This window comes from Mytilus californianus, unplaced genomic scaffold (genome assembly GCF_021869535.1).
Source record: "Mytilus californianus isolate M0D057914Y unplaced genomic scaffold, xbMytCali1.0.p SCAF_1, whole genome shotgun sequence".
Lineage (NCBI taxonomy): Eukaryota > Metazoa > Mollusca > Bivalvia > Mytilida > Mytilidae > Mytilus > Mytilus californianus.
In genome coordinates this window covers 16,779,206-16,801,715 of record NW_026262581.1, presented here as the reverse complement: position 1 = coordinate 16,801,715, position 22,510 = coordinate 16,779,206, and the positions used below count along the sequence as shown (strand labels likewise).

The following is a 22,510-nucleotide window of genomic DNA, read 5'->3' as shown; positions in this document are numbered from 1 at the left end:
ATGAAATATATCCTTTAATAAAAATAGATTATTATCTAATTAAAGGAGTTCACTTCATATTATATATTAATATAGCATTCAGAAAATTAGTTTATACAGAATAACAAACAAACCTACCATAAAATTCTTCCAACGAATTACCAAAGAAAAAAAAAATCCAAAATGTCATTTATCATTAATACAGTGTCTTTTAAAAATCTTTTAAAAAATGAGTTATTTCCCTTTGTACAGAAATGGATTAATTCATCAAAAATTGAATTCTTGGGAAAGGGCTATAACTGAACAACGAGGGAAGCTAAAATCGTGAAAATTGAACTTGACCTCATTTAGTCACAGGAAACAACAAATCTAAATTTGAAAAAATTTCTTCAAAGCGTTTTCATGTAAATGAACGGACACTGTTTGGCAGCCGCCCACCCACCCGCCGTACATCCCCAAATCAATAACCGATTTTTACTTTGAAACCTGGTTAAAAATTAAGTTTTGACATTTCTGAAATAGCAGTCCTGCCATTCTACACTTTTAATCTGCAGCTTTACTTCCTGTAAGATGCATGAAATATTTGCCACTGGAAGTTAAGTAACCAACAATCAATTCAAATTGATGTCATTCTCAACAGTGCAGGAAGACCAGGTAAATCTGTACAGAATAACAATATAAAAAAAAATCAGCTATCTAAGGAGTTTAAATAAAGTGGATTCATCTATAGGTTGTCATACGGCCTTCAACAATGAGCAAAACTATACCCTACAGTCAGCTATAAATGACCTGTACATGACAAACTGTAAAACAATTCAAAGAAAAAAGTAATGAACTGATTTATGACAAAACAAAAACAAATATAGCAGACAGCAACTAACAATAACCACTGAATTACAGGCTCCTGACTAGGGACAGGCACATACAGAATGTGGCGGGGTTTAACATGTTTGTGAGAGTTCAACACTCCCCTTAACCTGGGACAGTGGTGTACCAACACAAGATATAAATCAGTTTGTTATGGCTTGACTTGTCAAATTGGCATGCAAATGTACCAATCTAAGAGTACTCACAGTGACTAAAAGCTAGTTCAAAGTCAGTAACAACTAATTAATAAATTATATTTTCTCCCAGATTTAAGTCCTGTTTCAAATTATAGGTTAGCTAATTGATGTGCTTGTTTATAACAATTATTGAACATCAGTAAAGAAACCTTATATCTATTATGTCAAAATGAAGATTTAGGGTACACTGATGGGCAAGAGAAGATCAGATGAGATCAGATGACCATATTTCTATTCCATGTTTAACCCTTTTTTGATATAATTGCAATAGGACAAACGTAACAACACTTGCCATGTAAGTAGCCTCTAATGATGGCATTGCACAAGCACACTATATAAGAGTCATATAACTTGTCTAACTAGAGTTGTACTGTACTAGCAGCCTTGACCTCTTGTACATTCCTCTTAGAACATATAGCACCCACAATTTATTTCATGCAAGTTAAAGTATAATAGTCCCAGGCTCAAACAAACAATCAAATCAAATCAAATCGAATCAAAATCAAAATCAAAATCAAATCAAATCAAATCAAATCAAAATAAATCAAATCAAATCAAATCAAATCAAAATAAATCAAATCAAATCAAATCAAATCAAATCAAATCAAATCAAATCAAATCAAATCAAATCAAATCAAATCAAATATCAAATCCATTCAAATCAAATTTAAAAAATCAAATCAAATCAAATTAAATCGATTCACGTTTGGGAACGTTATACGGAAAATCAATGAACCGTCATTGGCCGGGACACTAGAAAACACAGAAAACAACATGGCGGACAAAGAGCTAACCGATTCTACTTCTTCCACGTCACATGCCTCAAATCCTCTTACTAGAAAATTAAATAAAATTCTAGAGACACGTTTAGACAATGACAAGGTACTTTTACCTTTTTTTGTAGTCGGTCACAATTGATTAAAAAAAACAGCAAAAATAACCCCCCTTTACTCTGAACATTTCTGAGTCCGGATCGATTTTCTGATTTGGCCGCCTTCATTGAAATTTGGATATCAAGATATTTGCTGTCATGGCGATATATCATAAAAGTAAACATTTTTCACAGACACCAGATCGGAAATTCATAACATCATAAAAGACATAATAAAAGTTTCTGTTAATCAGCTGTTTGGGCTAATAAAGCTCAATCAGGCTATCCTCGTCTCTTGTGTTTTTGCGCTATGAAGAATGCATTGTGACGTCACAATTTCCATTGAAAAAGCATGCATAATATGAATTCATATGACGTATGAAAACATATGATCTGACCATAGATACAATCTCAATTGAGCTATAGAAAAAAAAGCATGTATCGTACCTCTGCACCACTACAAGACTAAGTGCACACACATAATGGAAAAGTAATTATAAGGTTCAACATTTCAGGATGTACACCTCTGTCTGAGGAGCCAAAAATTTCTACAATTAAACTTTTTTTCTCTTAACCTGATTTTAGGGTTTATGGCAGATTCCATATAAGAAAGTGAAACAACTCCCATAAGCACGTTAGGCAAAAATCATAAGCAATGAACTTCTGTTTTTGAATACATGCTTTACTAATAAAGATAAAGACAATTTGACCAAAAAAAAAATTATGAGCATCATCCTTTTTGTCGAGCCTTCGACTTTTGTCGAAAAAGCGAGACATAGCGATCCTACATTCCGTCGGCGTCGTCGTCGTCGGCGGCGTCCACAAATATTCACTCTGTGGTTAAAGTTTTTGAAATTTTAATAACTTTCTTAAACTATCCTGGATTTCTACCAAACTTGGACAGAAGCTTGTTTATGATCATAAGATTATATTCAAAAGTAAATTTTGTAAAAAAAAAATTCCATTTTTTCAGTATTTTACTTATAAGTGGACTTAGTTTTTCTGCCAGTTAACATTACATTCACTCTGTGGTTAAAGTTTTTAAAATTTCAATAACTTTCTTAAACTATCCTAGATTTCTACCAAACTTGGACAGAAGCTTGTTTATGATCATAAGATAGTATCAAGAAGTAAATTTTGTAAAAAAAAAATTCCATTTTTCCGTATTTTACTTATAAATGGACTTAGTTTTTCTGCCAGGAAACATTACATTCACTCTGTGGTTAAAGTTTTTGAAATTTCAATAACTTTCTTAAACTATCCTGGATTTATACCAAACTTGGAAAGAAGCTCGTTTATGATCATAAGATAGTATCTAGAAGGAAATTTTGATAAAATTTTGTTCCATTTTTTCTGTATTTTACTTATAAATGGACTTAGTTTTTCTTCCAGTCAACATTACATACATTCTGCAGTTTAAGTTTTTAAAACATTTATTAGATTCATAATTTATCCTGGATTTTTACCAAACTTGGACAGAAGCTACTTACAATCAAAACATAGTATAGAGGGGAATATTTTTATTAATTTTTTTCTTCATTTTTGTTGAGCCTGCGATTAACACCAAAAGTAGGCGAGACACTGGGTTCCGCGGAACCCTTACGAATTTTTAAATAAACGAAGCCTTAAATATTATGTTTCTGACATAAGATTTGACAGACTTTATTGTTTCTGATATAAGATTTGACAGACTTTATTGTTTCTGACATAAGATTTGACAGACTTTATTTTTTCTGACATAAGATTTGACAGACTTTATTATTTCTTACATAAGATTTGACAGACTTTATTTTTTCTGACATAAGATTTGACAGACTTTATTATTTCTGACATAAGATTTGACAGACAAATTGAGTTTCTGACATAAGATTTTGACAGACTTGATTCTGACATAAGATTTTTCATACATAAGATATTTTGACAGACAATATATATTTGTTTTTTTTTTGACTGACATTGGAAATCAGATCCTAGTTGAAAGTCATTTTTAAAACTCCTGGAAAATACTGCAGCCTAACATCTAACAAGATTTCACTACAGGTCAAAGAACTTTAACTGTTAGCACATTCAAATGTTTCAGACATAAGAAAACAAGTTTGACAGATCTTATGTAGGAAACATATAAGTTAAAACTATTGCTTGAATAAAGTTAAATGAAAGAATCAACATGTGTTTTTTCTTATGCACAGCATGACTTACAGTTTTAACTGGCATATATTGGAACCTACAATGATTTTGAAAGTTTTTACAGCGATGTTCCTGACATAAGATTTATTGACAGACACTGAGCTATAAAGCAAGATATTTGAAAGTGAAAAAAAATATATATCACAGATGTTTTTGACTAAAAAAAGTAAAAAATTTGGGAACAGGGATGTTTGAATAACCAGACTACACTAGTAAATACCAGTATACAAGTGTCAACATAAAGCATTGCAACACATAAACATTGTGTAAAAAAATGGGAGTTAATTCTGTCAAAATTTTTGCTTTTTTTCAACTTGTTTTAATCATTTCTACTTTAAACGGAAACAATCATATCCAAAAATTATTTTTATAATTTCTTCTAACATCATTATTCCTCAAAACATTCACAGATTATCTTTAAAATAACAGTAATTATTATTTTTATTTATTTATTCATTTTGACAGACATTTCAATTTCTTATATGGAATCTGCCTTATATGACTGCTGCGCAAGAAAGTAATTGATGAAGACAAAATCATATGGTGGTGCACTTCTTTTTTTACTATGGCCATTTGAAAGTACTCCAGTTTTAATGATTTTCCCATTTTTCATCAATTTTTACCCTTTTTTGGGCTATTATCATGATTATCATTATCGTACCTCTGCACCACTACAAGACTAAGTGCACACACATAATGGAAAAGTAATTATAAGGTTCAACATTTAAGGATGTACACCTCTGTCTGAGGAGCCAAAAATTTCTACAATTAAACTTTTTTTCTCTTAACCTGATTTTAGGGTTTATATGACAGCAGTGCAAGAAAGTAATTGATGAAGACAAAATCATATGGTGGTGCACTTCTTTTTTTACTATGGCCATTTGAAAATACCCCAGTTTTAATGATTTTCCCATTTTTCATCAATTTTTACCCTTTTTTGGGCTATTATCATGAAAAAAATCACAGTTTCGCAATTAAACTTTTTTTCATACTTTCACTATTACATAAAATTAAAGATGAAGTGGACCAATCTGTATAAATTTAACTTAAAAAAACTATAGCCATATAATATAGGTTGGTGTTAATATTAGAAAGCTTATAAAATTTTGTTGCTTTTTTGTGTCAAATTGACCATGAGTTCTGTCAATTTTGTAAATTTGGGATTTTTCTCTTTTTTTTAGAACAAAAAGCTTATTATTTCAACTTCTTTTTTATAAATGATTGAAAAAACATATCTAAGAATATTGAAAAGAAAAAATTGATATCGGATGTACATATTTTTGGTAAAATCATTTATTTGTGCCCTCACCCATTTTCTTAACATTTTGGCTGATGAGACTGACCGGAGTGGTTATAAAATTTGAAAATTTATTTACTCAAAAACTACTTATTGTATGTACACAATTTTTTCACAGAGTTTAGTTTGATTATAATATTTTTGAAATTCATTGATATTTTTCAATTGTATCACATATAATAGAAATAATTCCTGAATGAGATTTCAATGCAATTTAGACTGAAACGTCAGAAGAATACATCCTTAAAGTTCGATCTCATAAAATAACTTAATTTTTACTGAGGAAAAACAACACTCATGATGCTTTTGAAATACATTGAGAAAAGTATTCACTCAATTCATATGCCTATACTGGTCAACCAATTTAAAGTTGTGGGGTCATAAAACATACTATGTGTATTACATTTTTTTTTATCCAACATCAATCTTTTGATGTCCCTTATACTTAAGTTGTGATAATCGCTAAACATCATAAAACTAAAAAACTTGGATAAAAGACACAATGCAAAAACAAGTTCCTTGGTATTAGAGAAGATTATCTACATTTTACACTTAACTTATGACATTGTCGAGACTAAAATTTGTAAGGAAGTTATTTTTTATTGTCACTGAACTTTCACTTCATGTGCATGCTCTAGTAGTCTGGTTATGTTCAGTTGAAGTTTTGAGGATGGGGTTTATTCCACAGTACCAACCACGATTTGGTATGAGATTCCTTGTAGGAATTATTTAGGTTGGTCTGGAGTAGTTTTATGTTTCAATATATCTTGAGTAATTGCTGACACGCCTGGATTTCACAGTTGTGCATGAGAATTGTTCAAAAATTGAGCAAACCAAAAATTACTATTGGAAAAGTAAAAATTAAAAGTTTGTATTTTTCTACTTTGCTTGTTCCTAAGGTACTTCATAGACCAACTTCAAGTTCTTTTTATGAATGAGGTACATGTACATCGATTGACCTGAAGTTAATCTGAAAATGACATCATTGAATGAAGCACTGTGACAATGGAAATGCACAGGAAACTGCATGAATTTTAAAGTCATCCAATAAAGTTAAAAGTTGCAATGCCTTCTAGGAATGAAGATACCGGTAAAGAAACTTCTTTGAGGATATTATTTTGTATTTGGACAAATCTTGAAACAGTTCCTTTCCAATATATTATTTCATAAATATTTGTATTGTCCTTTGTTTTTCTATTATATTAGAAAATAGAAGTTTCCATTTAGTAAATTTTATTCTGTTTAAAAATCTTAACATTGTAGGACATGCTGGAAGCCTTAAAGGCATTGTCAACATTTTTTAATGAAAATAGTTTGAGATCAAGACGAAATTTAAGAAGTGACATTGAAAGAAGAAGTCTAGCTATCAATGAAGATTTTATAACAACATTCCAGGCAGTGAAGGAGGTACTTATAAAGAAATTTAATTTTAGTTTTTGCCAAATTTGATTTGGGATTTATTATATTATAAGGATTTTACCCTTTTTGTTTGATTAACTTAAAGATGGAATGGGTATCTACATGTATATCTCTATTTATATGCCCCGCCGAGGCAGAGGGGGCATTGAGTGTTACCCTTGTCCGTCTTTACATCTGTCCGTACGTATGCATGTCCCTAAATTAGTTTCCATTCTCTAACTTTAGTTTGCTTCAACCAAATGTTATGAAACCTATACACAATGCTTATTACCACAAAACACAGATCAAATTCAAATTTGGGTAGCATCACTTTATATTATAAGTGGAAAAATTGCTGTATTTTTAGTTTCTGTTCTCTAACTTTAGTTTGCCTCTACCAAATGTTATGAAACTTATATCCAATGCTTTTTACCATTAAACACAGATTGAGATCGCATGTGAGTGGCATCACTTTTACAGTTCTCTAGTTGTGTCTCTTTATAATGTTATATGCAAATGGGGGCATCATCTGTGTCCCATGGATACATTCTTCATTTATTTGTTAAATAAAAGGAATTCTAATTTGGTTTTGTGTTTGAAATTTTATTTTGTTTATAACTAGATACATGTAGGTCAACAGATAAAAGACTATGTTAGAACAAAATACCTGAAAAATCAACATTAAAGACCACTGAATAACACATGTCTTGCTTTGATCAGATAATATGAAATATGGTGGAAGAACCCACTTATTGAGCTCTCAATCACTTGCCCATCCATCTCTTCTGCTTGCAATGTTAATGGCAAATGATCATGATGATTAAAACACTAACAACATCATGTGATTAAAAATCAGTAAAAAATATACAACACATACATGAGAATGGTGTCAACCTTCGTTGCTCTTAGTAACTGACTGTGAGGAAAATTAAACTCAAGTTGACATCTTCTGTCTTTAATTGATGGATTCTATTTATAGAAACTGGACAGTGTGTATGCTGAAGTGGAAGGCATGAATACCTGCTGTCAAGATATGACTTCAAGACTTAAGGTATAATAGCTGCATGTTTATAATAACTGGTGCTATACAGTGCCAACTCAGGGGTTCACTTTAATTATTTGAAGGATTTTAGAAAATAGACATACATATAAAAATAAGGAGATGTGGTATGATTGCCAATGAGACATCTATCCACCAAAGTTCAAATGAAGTGAATGTAAGTAATTATAGGCAATCGTACGGCCTTCAACAATGAGAAAAACCCATACCGTATAGTAGGCTACAAATTAAAAAGGCCCCGACATGAAAAATATGAAACAATGCAATTGAGAAAACTAACAGCCTAATTTATAACAAAACAATTTATGAAAAACATATATGACAGATATTAACCAATGACAACCACTGAACTACAGGCTCCTGACTTTGGACAGTATAAATAAGAAGATGTGGTATGAGTGCCAATGAGACGACTCTCCATCGAAGTCACAATGTATAAAAAGTTAACAATTATAGGTCTAAGTACGGCCTAAAACACAAAGTCTTGGATAACACTGAACAGCAAGCTTTAAAGGGCCCCAAAATGACTAGTGTAAAACAATTCAAACAGGAAAACCAACGGTCAGGCACATAAAGAATGTGGAGGGGTTAAACATGTTTGAAGGCACCAACCCTTCCCTAACCTGGTACGACTTAATTAGAAAATACTAGTAGAGATCAGATCATCTTAAATTGTGTGGTCAATCTTTATACCAAGGAACTAAAAGGACTTAAAGAATACTTGGTATCAGGCTTAATGCCTTTACGGAAATCATTGATGGAGCATGAAACCTGACACAATTTTTAGTGTAAGGTCCTTTAAACTAAAAAAGTATTTAGAATTGAATATATAAACTGTACAACATCATACTATGCATGAATTACATCAAACCAAAGATAAATATATTTTAATAATATGTGTTGTGTGTAATACATAAAATACCAAATATACAGATCAAAAAAAAATTTGACCGTACAGCAAATCACACCAACATCAGACTCCTATAAAAATAGAAATGATTGTCTTTTTGTCTGATAAAAAGGTAATGAGAATGTTTCACTCTTTCTTTCCATGTGACAACTTTTCATGGAATTATGAAGTCAATCCATCATTGATCAGACTGGGGTAGAAGGGGTCTTACATTTGTTTAGCATGTCTTCAGTACACATCTAATTATTTTTTTAAATGTTGTGTAAATTTAAGGCTGCCAAAGAACAGACACATGATCTTATAAACCAGACTACTAACTTACATGCAGAAAGGTGAGTAAAATACTACATAACCATATGATATTCTTTTGGATGTTTGAAAAAAAGAAGTTTACTTGTTTGTGTATAAATAAGAAGATGTGGTATGATAGCCAATGAGACAACTATCTGCCAGAGACCAAATGACATATACAAAATGTAGATGTAAGAAACCATAGATATAAGAAGATGTGGTATCATAGCCAATGAGACAGCTATCTGCCAGAGACCAAATGACATATACAAAATGTAGATGTAAGCAACCATGTATCCTTCTACAATGAGGAAAACTCAAACTGTATAGTAAGACATAAACGGTCCAGAAATGACAAAAAGTCAAATAAAAAATAAAACAAGAAAACTGACGACCTGATGTGTCTTTAGGGATATTTTAATGTTTATTGTCATTAGGAGAATTTGGTGTTGATTGCAGCAGGTAAATTTTTCACATATTTTTAGACTCTTCACTTTTGAAGTTTGACCTGTTAGACATAATTTCCTGCATGCCAGAACTTTATTCCCAATTTTCGGTTAGAGCAATACAATAAGTATTTCAGAATTTGTTTGACCTATCTAAATTCTATTCTGCATGTCAGACACCATTAATTTCAAAAGGGGTTGATTATGTCAGTACTAGTTGATATCAAAGTAGCTATGTGATAATCATAAATATTTGTTTATTTTCTTTTTTAGTCAAACACTTCATATGAAGGCTCAAGTTGCTGATGCTTTTCTTGCCAAGTTTCAATTAAAACCAGAAGAAGTAAAAGCACTAAGAGGAACAAGAGATGGATCTATTCACCTGGTAAACAGTTATACGACAGTAGTCATACCTATAAAGGATAAAATTCTGATTTATAAAAGTATAAAGTAACAGTTTAACTGCAGTATTCATATCTGTATGGGATACTGAGTTTTGTACAAAGATTGATTGAATGCTGGTTGCTTGATATTTAGTTGAAAATACGATTTGCAGATTCTAATAGGACAAGTGTACAAAATAATTATATGTGATCAGTTTAGAAGTTTTAGAATTGTAGTACTGAAATCGATCATTAAATATTGTTTTGCTCTAGTAAATTGATACTTTGGAAAAGAAAGTACTGTGGATTCATAATTTTCGTGAGATACTTATTTTTGTACATTTCGTTGGTATAGATTAACCACAAATTTTAATGTTCAACAAAATTCAATCTTCAATACTTTTAAGCAGAATTTGTCAAAGCCATGAAATCAAGTATCTCCAAAATAGAATTTTTCTTCCATCCATAAAAATTAGTACACACAAAAAAAAAAATGAATCCAGAGTATATAAAATCAATTTACATAAGACTTCATTTCCATTAAATACTAAAAAATACCAAGAATGGAGCAGCACATGTCTTGCTGTTCATGATCTTTACTGCCGTTTGTGTCATCCGCCACATATTTCTCTGAAGAAACATACATGAGGAAATTTCCATAAAACTAGGATTTGTGTTCTGCATAATAAATTAATAATGGTAGACTTTTTAACCTAAGAGAAAAAACTGCCCAAATATTTTAAAGGAAGTGTTTTATAAGTTTTGAGGAAAAAGGATTGATTTAAAGGATACATTTTTGCAATTCTGTATTTTTTAGGATTTTTTCCAAGCTCTTGAGAAAGTGAAGAAGATACATAATGATTGCAAGGTTTTATTAAGAACCAATCAACAGACAGCAGGGTATGTACAATTAAAAATATTACTGTAATAGATTTACTCCCAAATTTAATTTATTTTCAGGTCTGTTTAGCAATTTTATGTACATCTTTAACTGGTATATTGTTTTTCTTAAATTGCCTCTTTGTTCATAATCTTGTATTGATTAGATAGATGATATGGAAGAGGAGTGTTTTCTTTACAAATGCGATTTAAGATGATAATTTTAAAAACAAATGCAACATTGCCAGGATGCACATTATTTCTATTGTTTTTGATATGTTTAGATTAGAAATAATGGAAACTATGGCTTTACACCAAGAATCAGCTTATGAAAGACTTTATAGATGGACCCAAAGTAAGTACTGTACACCAAGAATCAGCTTATGAAAGACTTTATAGATGGACCCAAAGTAAGTACTGTACACCAAGAATCAGCTTATGAAAGACTTTATAGATGGACCCAAAGTAAGTACTGTAATATAAAGCTTAATATCAACTCAATTTAGTCTTGATTATTGTTTAACTTCTTCCTTATTTCTCTTATATCTTGTAATAATTATATCCTGCAAACAAAGCTATGGGTGTTAACTCTTGCATATAATAATCACTTTGTCCATGTCATGTATATGTCATAATTTTGTGATTCCTGCTGTGATCTAAGTCATTTTCACATAATTTTTATCATGATTCCAGTAAGGTCACATAATGACAAAGTTTAAGGTCACAACTGATTCATGTTGGATTGGGTCATATTTTTTTGCAAGTTTGTATGAAAGGTAGGCCAATCAGTATCCAAGAATATGTCTTTCCTTTTTAATAGAGCAGAGTATGTCTTTCACTTTACCCAGTTCATATGTAGAAGGCCAAAGTCTCTTTTGATAAATATTCTTGAATCTCAGTGACACTCAATACGATTGTTGCTAATGACTCTTACCCATAAAATGTATTCAATTGTACCATATCTTTGAAGTGCATTTTTTATCCAAGTATTAAACCTTTGCGCAATTGGGTCAATATGCGTAATTGATTTCCCATAGGCGGTAATGGTAACATTTTCTTCTATAGCTCAGTCCATATCATAAACTTGGATATGTATGATGGCTCGTTTCGAAGCTGAGACATTTTCACATATGTGGTTAAATTTTTGGGGTACGAAGTGAGATTCATTTTTCCGTAAATTAGCACACCCCAAAAGTCTTTTCGTGATGCGGCTCCTCGAGGTAAAAAATCCCTTCAAACTATAAGTTCTTTGAAAATTTAGTACTTTGCATACATTAAATAACTCCTTAGTTTTTACACATTTATTCTATGGTCCTCTTCTTTCCAAATTAACACAAATGGTAAAGCTCAGTCACTTTTTAAAAATAGAAACATGTCCAATATTACTACACAGAGTTTTTTTGTTTACACACAACTTTTGTGTTTCTCTATTTGAGGCGCATTAGGGATATTGACCCAATTAACACTCAATATCCAAAGCCATCTCTTGACCTTAAATCACATCTTATAGTTCCACATTTCAATGATTTAGTCATGTCATCGCCACATATAAAGAGTTGTTAGGTGTACTGCATTGAGACAGCTACCCAGCAACACCATAAATATCAAAAGACAGTTATATAAATGAGATGGACCCAAGTTTTCCTTAAGAAGTAAAAAAGTAAAAGACAAACAAAACTAAATCAGTTGTAATCTTTTTTTATTTTTAAGCCAAACCAGTGTTACTTGTCAACAACTTTTGTATAAGTGAAAATGTGTATAATGTTCTGTTAATACATGTAAGTACATTTCTTATCATTGTTTTATTTTAGATGACTGCAGGACATTGACAGGGGATTCCCCTGATGTATCCTCTATGTTATGCCAAGCCATGGAATCACTGCAAGACAGACCAGTTCTGTACAGGTAATTGTTCTTGAAACTGTTTCTCCTAATATGTCACGTCTTTCAATCCAGGTATCTAAAATGGCTTCCTCTTTGTAACTCTCCTGTATGAGTAAATCTAGAAGATGTCTTTTCTGTCTGTAACTTTTCCAACTAGAGCTGGTCTGATTTTACCAATGGACCAGCTAGTGCGGAGAAGGAATTCTTATTTGAAGCTGGTCCTTCTTATAAAAAGAAAAAAAGAAAGGAAAAGCACTGGTCAACCCTTAAACATCTGAAATTTATAAAATATTAATTTAAACTTAGAATCATTTCATTCCTGTAATTATAATTCCATGGTTTTTGGCTGTTTTGTTTTGATACTCTAAATGATTAATTTGTATTCAGCTTTCTTAATTTCATATTTAGTGTCCATGATGAAATTTATTCAAGATCCACATCTGAATATGTAATGTTAAATTTAGGTACACACTTGATGAATTTGGTACTGCCAGGAGAACAGCTGTGGTACGAGGGCTAATTGATGCTCTGACTAGGGGAGGTAAGCTTTTTTTTATGTAGAACATGCTCATAGAGGTAGTTGATTTCTTACGAAATTCACTTCATGATGTTTGGTTTTAAAGCCAATATATTCCCCATTAACTGTGAATGCAATTTTTCCTATATCTCTCCAGTTGCCGAGTTGCCTACCCTATCCATCTGACAGCCTAACTTTGAAGATACCAAACTCTATAAACTTATTCTTACCTTATGTTGTAGGACCAGGTGGTACCCCAAGACCAATAGAGCTGCATTCCCATGATCCTCTGAGATATGTAGGAGATATGTTGGCATGGTTACATCAGGCTACTGCATCAGAGAAAGAACATCTTCAGTCATTGCTGAAAAAATGTTCAAGTGAGTAAAGATAGATTTGTTATTCAACATAACATATGGAAGTATTCCTAGGACTGCTTCATGAAAGCATTTCTTCTGCAGAGCACACAAATATAATAGAATGAAAAAACTAATTATTTTAAAATCATTTTGAACTTTCTTTCCTTTAATTGTAAAAGTTGTAAAAAGTTGGCTGTTACATAAATTACTTTCACATAACAAACAAGTGGCATACTTTAAAGCATTGATCAGACTGGATTGTTGATAGTATTTATTCTTATAAAAAAGAATTATTTTTTTAAAGTTGATTTGAAATAGAAATAAAAGACTCTTAAGACATTTTTTTTCAAAAACCTATAAACCAACTTAGTTTTGAACACAGAAAAATTAAACAGCAGTATGATTGATTTGAAGACATTATTTGTGTAATTTTTACAGCTACAGATGAACAGACCCAGGAAGTCCTTGGCCATATCACAGAAGGTGTTTGTAGACCATTCAAGGTTAGTTCTATTATTTATATTCAACATATTCTACATAAATGTTTCCTCCTTGTATAAGAATGACAAGTAGAACATTTTAAAAGTCTTTGTAATTGCAGAAACATTCCAAATATATAGATACTGACATGTAAATGTACAAATAAAAAATGTTATGATGATACAGCAATCTAACAACAAAAAACTAAAGACATAAATTTCAAAATATGCGTCTATAACTATAGTTATGTGCCTAAACAGCATATCATGTTCTAAATGCCTGAGTCTATAAAAAATGTTAATAAACCGAACTGAGTCTATCAAAGATCTCCCTCCAAAACTAAATTACCCACCAGACATAAAATATTAAGATACAACAAAAGACAACCACAGACATGTTTCCCAAATTTGGACAGACACATGTACTAGTTTTTCAAATCATAACTCCTCCCATTGATTGTTGATTTATATCTTTAATAATGGTACATGTTACAGGTCAGAGTGGAGCAAGTGTTGGTATCAGAACAAGATGCTGTTACTCTATACAAACTACACAATCTACTCAAGTTTTACCATGATACAATTGGGTAAGTACTTGGACATTACAGTAGCTACTCTATACAAACTACAAAACTACTCAAGTTTTACCATGATACAATTGGGTAAGTATTTGGACATTTTAGTACGGTAGCTACTCTATACAAACTACACAATCTACTCAAGTTTTACCATGAAACAATTGGGTAGGTAATTGGACAGTTTAGTAGCTACTTTATACAAACTACAAAAACTACTCAAGTTTTACCATGATACAATTGGGTAAGTATTTGGACATTTTAGTAGCTACTCTCTACAAAGTACACAATCTACTCAAGTTTTACCATGATACAATTGGGTAAGAATTTTGACATTTTAGTAGCTACTCTATACAAACTACACAATCTACTCAAGTTTTAGCATGATACTATTGGGTAAGTACTTGGACATTACAGTAGCTACTCTATACAAACTACAAAAACTACTCAAGTTTTACCATGATACAGTTGGGTAAGTATTTGGACATTTTAGTAGCTACTCTATACAAACTACACAATCTACTCAAGTTTTACCATGATACAATTGGGTAAATATTTGGACATTTCTACAAAAACTTTTATAGTTTTATCTTTAATACTTATTACTGAAATTCTTTCAAAATACTTTTTGATCACTGTCTACCTCTTTCATCTTTTTATCATTGTTTTTTTTTAAGCCAAACTCGTTCATTGTTTATAAAAAAAAACTTTTAGAGCTTAGTCATTATGTATATGAATGAATTTCACAGTGGTACATAGGAAAAAAAGTTGGTTTAGATTCATAATCACATTTACTTTTTATATGTAGAAAATGATGTAGATTTTTACAAGATGTATGTACCATATGAACAATTGTTTAACAGGCAAATAATTAACCAGGAAGCAGCCTTGTTATCCACTATAACAGAAATACAGGATCTCAGCCACAGAATGTTCTTCAACAGTCTGAATTGTCATGGTAACAAGTTGTTGGACAAAGTAGAGCTACCACCATCCGATTTAGGACCTACGGCTTCACTGAACCAAACCTTACAGTTATTGAAAGACATTTTGGCATGTCATGATGCCTCAGTCATAGATTATGACAATAAAAAACAAGATTTTAAACAGGTATTTAGCATGATGTATTTACACATTTTTTAAAATGAAAAATGTTACCAAATTTTGCAGCAGGTCTCAGTTGATTAAAAGAAGTGTCAATTGGTTAAATCTACTTTTAATTTGTATTAATATGCATGATTTTAAATTCAGCCACACTATTCACAAAAAGTCTAACTATTACATACTACTTATACTGAAAAGGTCATGACCTATGAATATTCTTATTCATAGAACTTTTGTTTAAAAGAGATACTGTTACCTGCTATTAGATTCACCACACACTAAATATGATGGATATCATAGATTCTCCCCCCTAAAAAAACTTGATCCTCTCAAATCAATTAAATAAGGATATGATTTTGGTCAAAAGTTGATGTATGGTATGGTATCATATGAAATGCTACATGTCATATTTTTGGTATCTTTAAGATATTAATCAAAGATCTCTTAAAAGCTGTGACTGGTATGGATAGTATATTGGTGTTAAAATAGGCAATACACTTTCATATTGACTACAGAAATTTAATGTAGGACAAATGGATACACCAAATGGAGTATTTGTCAACAGGAATAAAAAAAAAACTTGATGGCAACCTATATGATAAACTGCATGGAGATTATGTTAAAACAAATACAATTTTAAGCTACATGCATTTTAATTTGACCATTACTTTTCAGATTTTAAACAGTATAGTTGACCCATTAGTACAGATGTGTTCTGTGTCAGCAAGTAGATTGAATACGTCTGATATGGCCACCTATATGATAAACTGTATTTATTTGATCCAGAATACACTTGCTTTGTATGAGTTTACAGATACACGACTTGAAATGTTACAGGCTCAGGTAACAGTATTTATTATTTGTGTTGATTTTGTAAACAAATAATTCCTGATGTATATAGTTATGACCCTTTATGAAAATTTTTTGAGACCAAAGTTGTTATAGTATACACTTTTTGTCTTTAAAAGATGCCAATTTATACACTTTTTGTCTTTAAAAGATGCCAATTATACACTTTTTGTCTTTAAAAGATGCCAATTTATACACTTTTTGTCTTTAAAAGATGCCAATTTATACACTTTTTGTCTTTGAAAGATGCCAATTTATACACTTTTTGTCTTTAAAAGATGCCAATTTATACACTTTTTGTCTTTGAAAGATGCCAATTATACACTTTTTGTCTTTAAAAGATGCCAATTTATACACTTTTTGTCTTTAAAAGATGCCAATTTATACACTTTTTGTCTTTAAAAGATGCCAATTTATACACTTTTTGTCTTTGGAAGATGCCAATTTATACACTTTTTGTCTTTAAAAGACGCCAATTTATACACTTTTTGTCTTTGAAAGATGCCAATTTATACATTTTTTGTCTTTAAAAGACGCCAATTTATACATTTTTTGTCTTTGAAAGATGCCAATTTATACACTTTTTGTCTTTAAAAGACGCCAATTTATACACTTTTTGTCTTTGAAAGATGCCAATTTATACATTTTTTGTCTTTAAAAGACGCCAATTTATACATTTTTTGTCTTTGAAAGATGCCAATTTATACACTTTTTGTCTTTAAAAGACGCCAATTTATACATTTTTTGTCTTTGAAAGATGCCAATTTAGAAATGAACGCTTTGTTATTATTACAAATAAAGAAAGAATTTTCCAGCTTATATTGTTATCAACAACATGGCTGTGAACTGTGTCTGTTCTTATTCCTTTAGTGGAAGTGAACATTTCCTTATTTTATATATAAATACCAGTGTATCAAAGATAAAGCTTTAAAAAAAAACCAAAATCATGACAAAGTATTTGGATACACAGGTTTTGAATAAATAACTTATTGTTACTGGTTCTCATATTGTATCAATATTATTCACAGATTAAGGATGACAAATACAGTTGTTTTTTAGCCCTGAATGTGATATTTTAATATTTCTATACATATATGATATGCTTTTATCTAATAGGTTGATGCCCAGGTGGATACCCTAGTCAGTGAGCAGGCCTCATTTATATTAAACAGAGTAGGGTTAGCACATGTGTATGCTAATGTCCAGCAACATCAACCAAAACAGGTTTGTCTTTAATTGCTTTTTGTGTCAGTTCTGATTATTATTAAAAATAGTAAGATTTTCACTGTTAAAATTTTTATTTTTTTTTTATACAAATTAAGATTGTAGAACTCAATGTAAATAAGAGAACATCATGTTTTTGATCCTATTTCAGCTTTCAAGTTCTCTAGAATATTTGTATATTTCAATATACATCAACGATGTGCATAATTTTGTTTGCATGTTTGGAGATTTTGTTTCATTTAACCAATGCATTTATTATTTTTGTTTAAAGCTCATACTTTTGCTGTAGTACAGGTAACTATATTTTGATGCACACATATGTGATGGAGATTAGTGACATAGTCTTTAATTTTGGTCTGAAGGACAGAACTGCATTGAAAAAGAAAGGATGCTTTTGAAAAGTTAAAAACCTTAATATTATTTCAGGGACCTTTATCAAATCTCCCAGGGATGGATCCATTAGCAACAAAGTCAGCAATGGTGAGTAGGAGAATATGAATTATGATATTACATCAAATACTCCTGACCTCATGTTCTCATATATATGATTCTGCCAAAGTGGGGTAAATAATCCTATGTTTTCATAGATTCCTTTTTGTGCTGTTCAGTTTTTAAACCTCCAAGTATCAGATAACCTATTGTAAAAAAAAATATCCTTCATTGTAGTTAGTTGAAATTTTTAACGTTTCTGAAACGGTAAAGGTCAAAGAAACCTATGTTGTTTATATCAGACATGGTCGTATCTATCCTTTGTCCTGTAAAACTTGGTATTTTCCTTTTACATGCTACATTTTTGTCATGTTTAAGGATTCAAGAATTACTATTTACAAATGATTTGTGAATTTTGGTAATGGCTGATGTTTAGACAAGAGAGTTATGTTTTAATTTGAAGCTTTAAAATTGACTGAATAACTGGGTTTTAAAACATTCAACCCAAGATTTTTCAACAGGAAAAATTAATACTGTAAATTCAGAAATTATTGCGATTTTGTCATTTAAGTTGTGTCAATCCTGTTTAATTCATATAAAAAATTTCAAAATGCGAGTTTAAATTATTGCGATTATTACCCTGTCGCATTTTTCGCAATAATAAAAACATCGCAATAATTTCTGAATTTACAGTAGATATTTTTATTTGTATTACAGGTTCCTTTTGTTGAAAACTTGTTATTTTATCACTTAAAAAAATACTAATATGGAATTGTTCAAAATGTTAAAAGTAAATAATTTGTTAAATCAAGATTGCCTTCATTAATGGGCACAGAAAGGTTTAATTAATGTCTAAAGACAATATTTTTATTTTAGGGAAAAGGTAAGTTGGTGTGTATAGACATAATTCAAACTTCAACAGATTTTACTGTATTTGAATTTTCTATTTTCAGAATAAATTTGACAGCTATTTAGCGAGTCCTGATTCTCTAGGGATTCCTCAGTGCGGTTTGATATTGAGTGCTAGAGTCAGGTACATATTTATGTTTAGAAATATGCATTTAGAGATTTGATATAAATAGCAATGTGAAATATCTGACAATACAATAAATACATTACACAAATATCTTACAATACAATAAATACATTACACAGGGGTTGAACATTTTTGTTACAGCTCACTAGCCAAAGACTTATTGGTAACAGGATTTTACTAGCCCTGTTAAAAGAACTGCTAGCCCATCAAAACTCCCCTACTAGCCCAAGTATGCCTTACAACTTCAGAGTTTGCTGCATAATACAAAGTGGGTGTCCCTTATTTTGAAGGTGGCATTATACACTATTTAATCAAATAAATCAAATAAATTTTTGTTTTATTAATTATTACAAGGATCTGTAGTCATCTTTTGGGATTTCCGTTGTACTATGGGTTGTTAAATATTTTCGGGACACATGTTCATTGATCTTGTCATGTGAAACCAGATGTTTAATTTGTATATTTGTTGTTCCCACATACAAAGCAGACTTTTTATTAGCGTGATCAGGAAAATAACGGCAATATTCACAAAACATCGTCTCTGGCCCAGGGGAATCTTTCTGTCCATGACACTATGAATGTTCTTTTCCTATTTCCCTGTCATATTAGGCATTTTTTGGGGATAAATTTTCAGCCTCATTACCCCCTCCATCTTCCTTTTTCGTTTTGAAACTAACACAGTTCCTGGGGTGTCTGTACTAAAATGTTTAGAAATAGTTTGTTGCATAGTTTCGTGCTCAACAGCTGTCTGACAAGACAGGTCAATATCGATCAATGCATCATACCCCTAGTACCTTTAATTGAAAATCTCGGCATAAGTAATGTACAATACCCCTATACTGAGAAATCGATATTGAAAGTAAGGGAATTGCGATCAATACATGATAATGGTCAACTCTGAGTTAGTTGTTCTATTTTTAAAACATGTACAAAATCAGTTCAAATTCTTAGAATCCCGGATGACGTAATTGAATCTGATTGGCTAAGATAGAATAGTGATGAAGGGATTTTCCACTTTCTATTTTGGAAATAGCAAGAATTTTTTGTTACTAGTCCGTCGGGCATATTGGGTTACAAGTTTTAATTGCCCAAGGCATAAATGCTCTAGTCCCGGACGTCGGGCTAGTGGATTTTTTAACCCCCGATTACATGTACATTTCATAAGAATCTGTTATTTTGATTGGTAGATAACAAGCATGAGGAATTCCAATATTATATTTTATTTCCCAATAAAATGTAACATTCATGATAGCTTATGCTTCTCATGATAATGCCACAACAATGCAAAAAGATTAATGAAACTAGTAAATATATGGTTGTAGCATAAAAACATTATTATAAGAATTGAATGGTTTTTTATTCGACCGCAAAAAATTTGCGTTCGTATATTGCTATTACGTTATCGTCGTTGTCGTCCGAAGACATTTGGTTTCAGGACAATAACTTTAGTTTAAGTGTATGGATCTCTATGAAATTTAACCAAAAGGTTCAATACCACAAAAGGAAGGTGGGATTGTTTTTGGGGGTGATGGTCCCAACCGTTTAGGAATCAGGGGCCAAAAAGAGGTCCAAAACAAGCATTTTTCTAGTTTCAGGACAATAATTTGTGTATAAGTATTTTGATTGCCCTGAAATTGTACCACAAAGTGCAATACCACAAGTAGAAGGTTGGGATTCATTTTGGGGGTAATTGCCCAAACCGTTCAGGAATTGGGGGTTCAAAAAGGGGCCAAAACAAGCATTTTTCTAGTTTTCAGACAATAACTTGTGTTTAAGATGAATGTGTCAAATTGTACCACATTTCACATTTTACAAAAAAAAATTTCTTCAAATATTATTTTGGAGGGGGGTGGTCACGATTTATTTTGCTAATTCTTTGTATATAGTCTGAAAACAGATTTACTAAGTATTACACAACAGCAAGAAATCTTCAATTGAATATAAATTCAAATCATATAACCAATTTCAAGTTCTTTGACTACATTTATTCTGTGTCAGAAACCTGTAATGTGTCAAATATTTAATTACAATCCAAATTCAGACCTATATCAAGCTGGAATATTGTGTCCATTTTTGACCCAACTGTTCAGGGTTGGACCTCTGCGGTCGTATTTAGCTGCACTCGGTGAAGCACATTTTTTTGTAATTTTATAGGGTTGTAAAAGCATTGATCCTACATACATTCTTAGTATGAAGCTCTTGCTATCAATGTTTTTACACCCCAATAAAATTACAAAAAGATGCATTCAATTCTTAAATGCAAATAATTTTAAAATAGGAAAGTAGCTGTATAAGTATGGAAAAAAAATGAGTTTAAGGCCAATTGCTTGATGTTTTAGTTTATTTATTGATACTTCTAATACAATGATGCTATGTAAAATATAAAACACTATAAAAAGCTGAAAAATAAGAAGACTACACAACAGAATCCTTATCAAATTTTTCAACAAACTAAAATTTGGGTTGGTTATTTCCCACTGATTAGAGTTGACCAAGCTTCAGATCATATAATAATTCCCATGTAACCCCATACTAAAAAAAGGGAAAAAAAATATATTGTAAAGCAGATGAACAGAAAGGTGAATTTACTTCACATTTATCTTTGAGTCTTTGTAATTCACAATTAACTACCAATTATAATATAATTGTTACTTTATAAAGTATTCATCAGTATATATCACATCTAATTAATTTACAATCATCTTCATGTATGGCAGGAACAGTACGATTCTTAATTATATCATGTTTCCTTAGTTACTGTTAATTCAGAAATTATTGGATACATTTATTATTAAAAAGACTACTAGATGATGAATTTTATATCCACAGTATTTTAACTGATATATTTAAAAAAAAATCCATTATGGTTAAATGTAATGCAATTAAGATGTTCTTAATTTTTCTGTTTCAGAGAAAACGTAAAAAGACAATCTGTTGATTTAATATGTGGTGCCTATAAACAAATGTATGAAGCTGTTTGTAAACCAGACAATGAATATAAAGAACCCCAAGGCATTGTACCAAGGACACCTGAACAAGTTGTTAAACTATTATCATGATTATTGTACAAATTATATTCTTATTTATTTATGAATCAAATATATATTAAAGAGGGCTTATTATGTGTTTTACTTTTATGACATGGTATGAATAGGAAAAAGGGAGAGGAGGGGGTTGTTCCCATGTTAATTTGGTTTAACCCCACTACATATGGTATGAATAGGAAAAAGGGAGGGGAGGGGAGGGGGTTGTTCCCTTGTTAATTTGGTTTAACCCCACTACATATGGT

At 31.0% G+C, this 22,510-nt stretch overlaps 1 protein-coding gene across 1 annotated transcript; it reads left to right on the top strand.

The window, feature by feature from the left end:
• Positions 1 to 1,802: 1,802 nt before the first annotated feature.
• LOC127700197 (conserved oligomeric Golgi complex subunit 6-like) lies at positions 1,803 to 22,340 on the top strand. The gene is made up of 18 exons (XM_052203601.1): positions 1,803 to 1,925; positions 6,662 to 6,805; positions 7,776 to 7,847; positions 9,040 to 9,098; positions 9,777 to 9,888; positions 10,704 to 10,786; positions 11,050 to 11,120; positions 12,577 to 12,670; positions 13,114 to 13,190; positions 13,409 to 13,546; positions 13,964 to 14,028; positions 14,500 to 14,591; positions 15,443 to 15,689; positions 16,359 to 16,526; positions 17,649 to 17,756; positions 18,183 to 18,236; positions 19,139 to 19,218; positions 22,133 to 22,340. Exons 1-18 carry the CDS (start codon positions 1,818 to 1,820, stop codon positions 22,278 to 22,280), a joined length of 1,920 nt encoding a protein of 639 aa, XP_052059561.1. The 5' UTR covers positions 1,803 to 1,817; the 3' UTR covers positions 22,281 to 22,340.
• The last annotated feature ends 170 nt before the right edge of the window (positions 22,341 to 22,510 follow it).

What these genes read in the sequence shown, in the direction of transcription:
- LOC127700197 (XM_052203601.1), top strand. Translation starts at nt 1,818, where the DNA reads ATGGCGGACAAAGAGCTAACCGATTCTACTTCTTCCACGTCACATGCC. An exon ending in ATTGCTGAAAAAATGTTCAA is followed by an intron (nt 13,547 to 13,963) that starts GTGAGTAAAGAT and finishes TAATTTTTACAG; the next exon opens with CTACAGATGAACAGACCCAG. An exon ending in TTTTACCATGATACAATTGG is followed by an intron (nt 14,592 to 15,442) that starts GTAAGTACTTGG and finishes ATTGTTTAACAG; the next exon opens with GCAAATAATTAACCAGGAAG.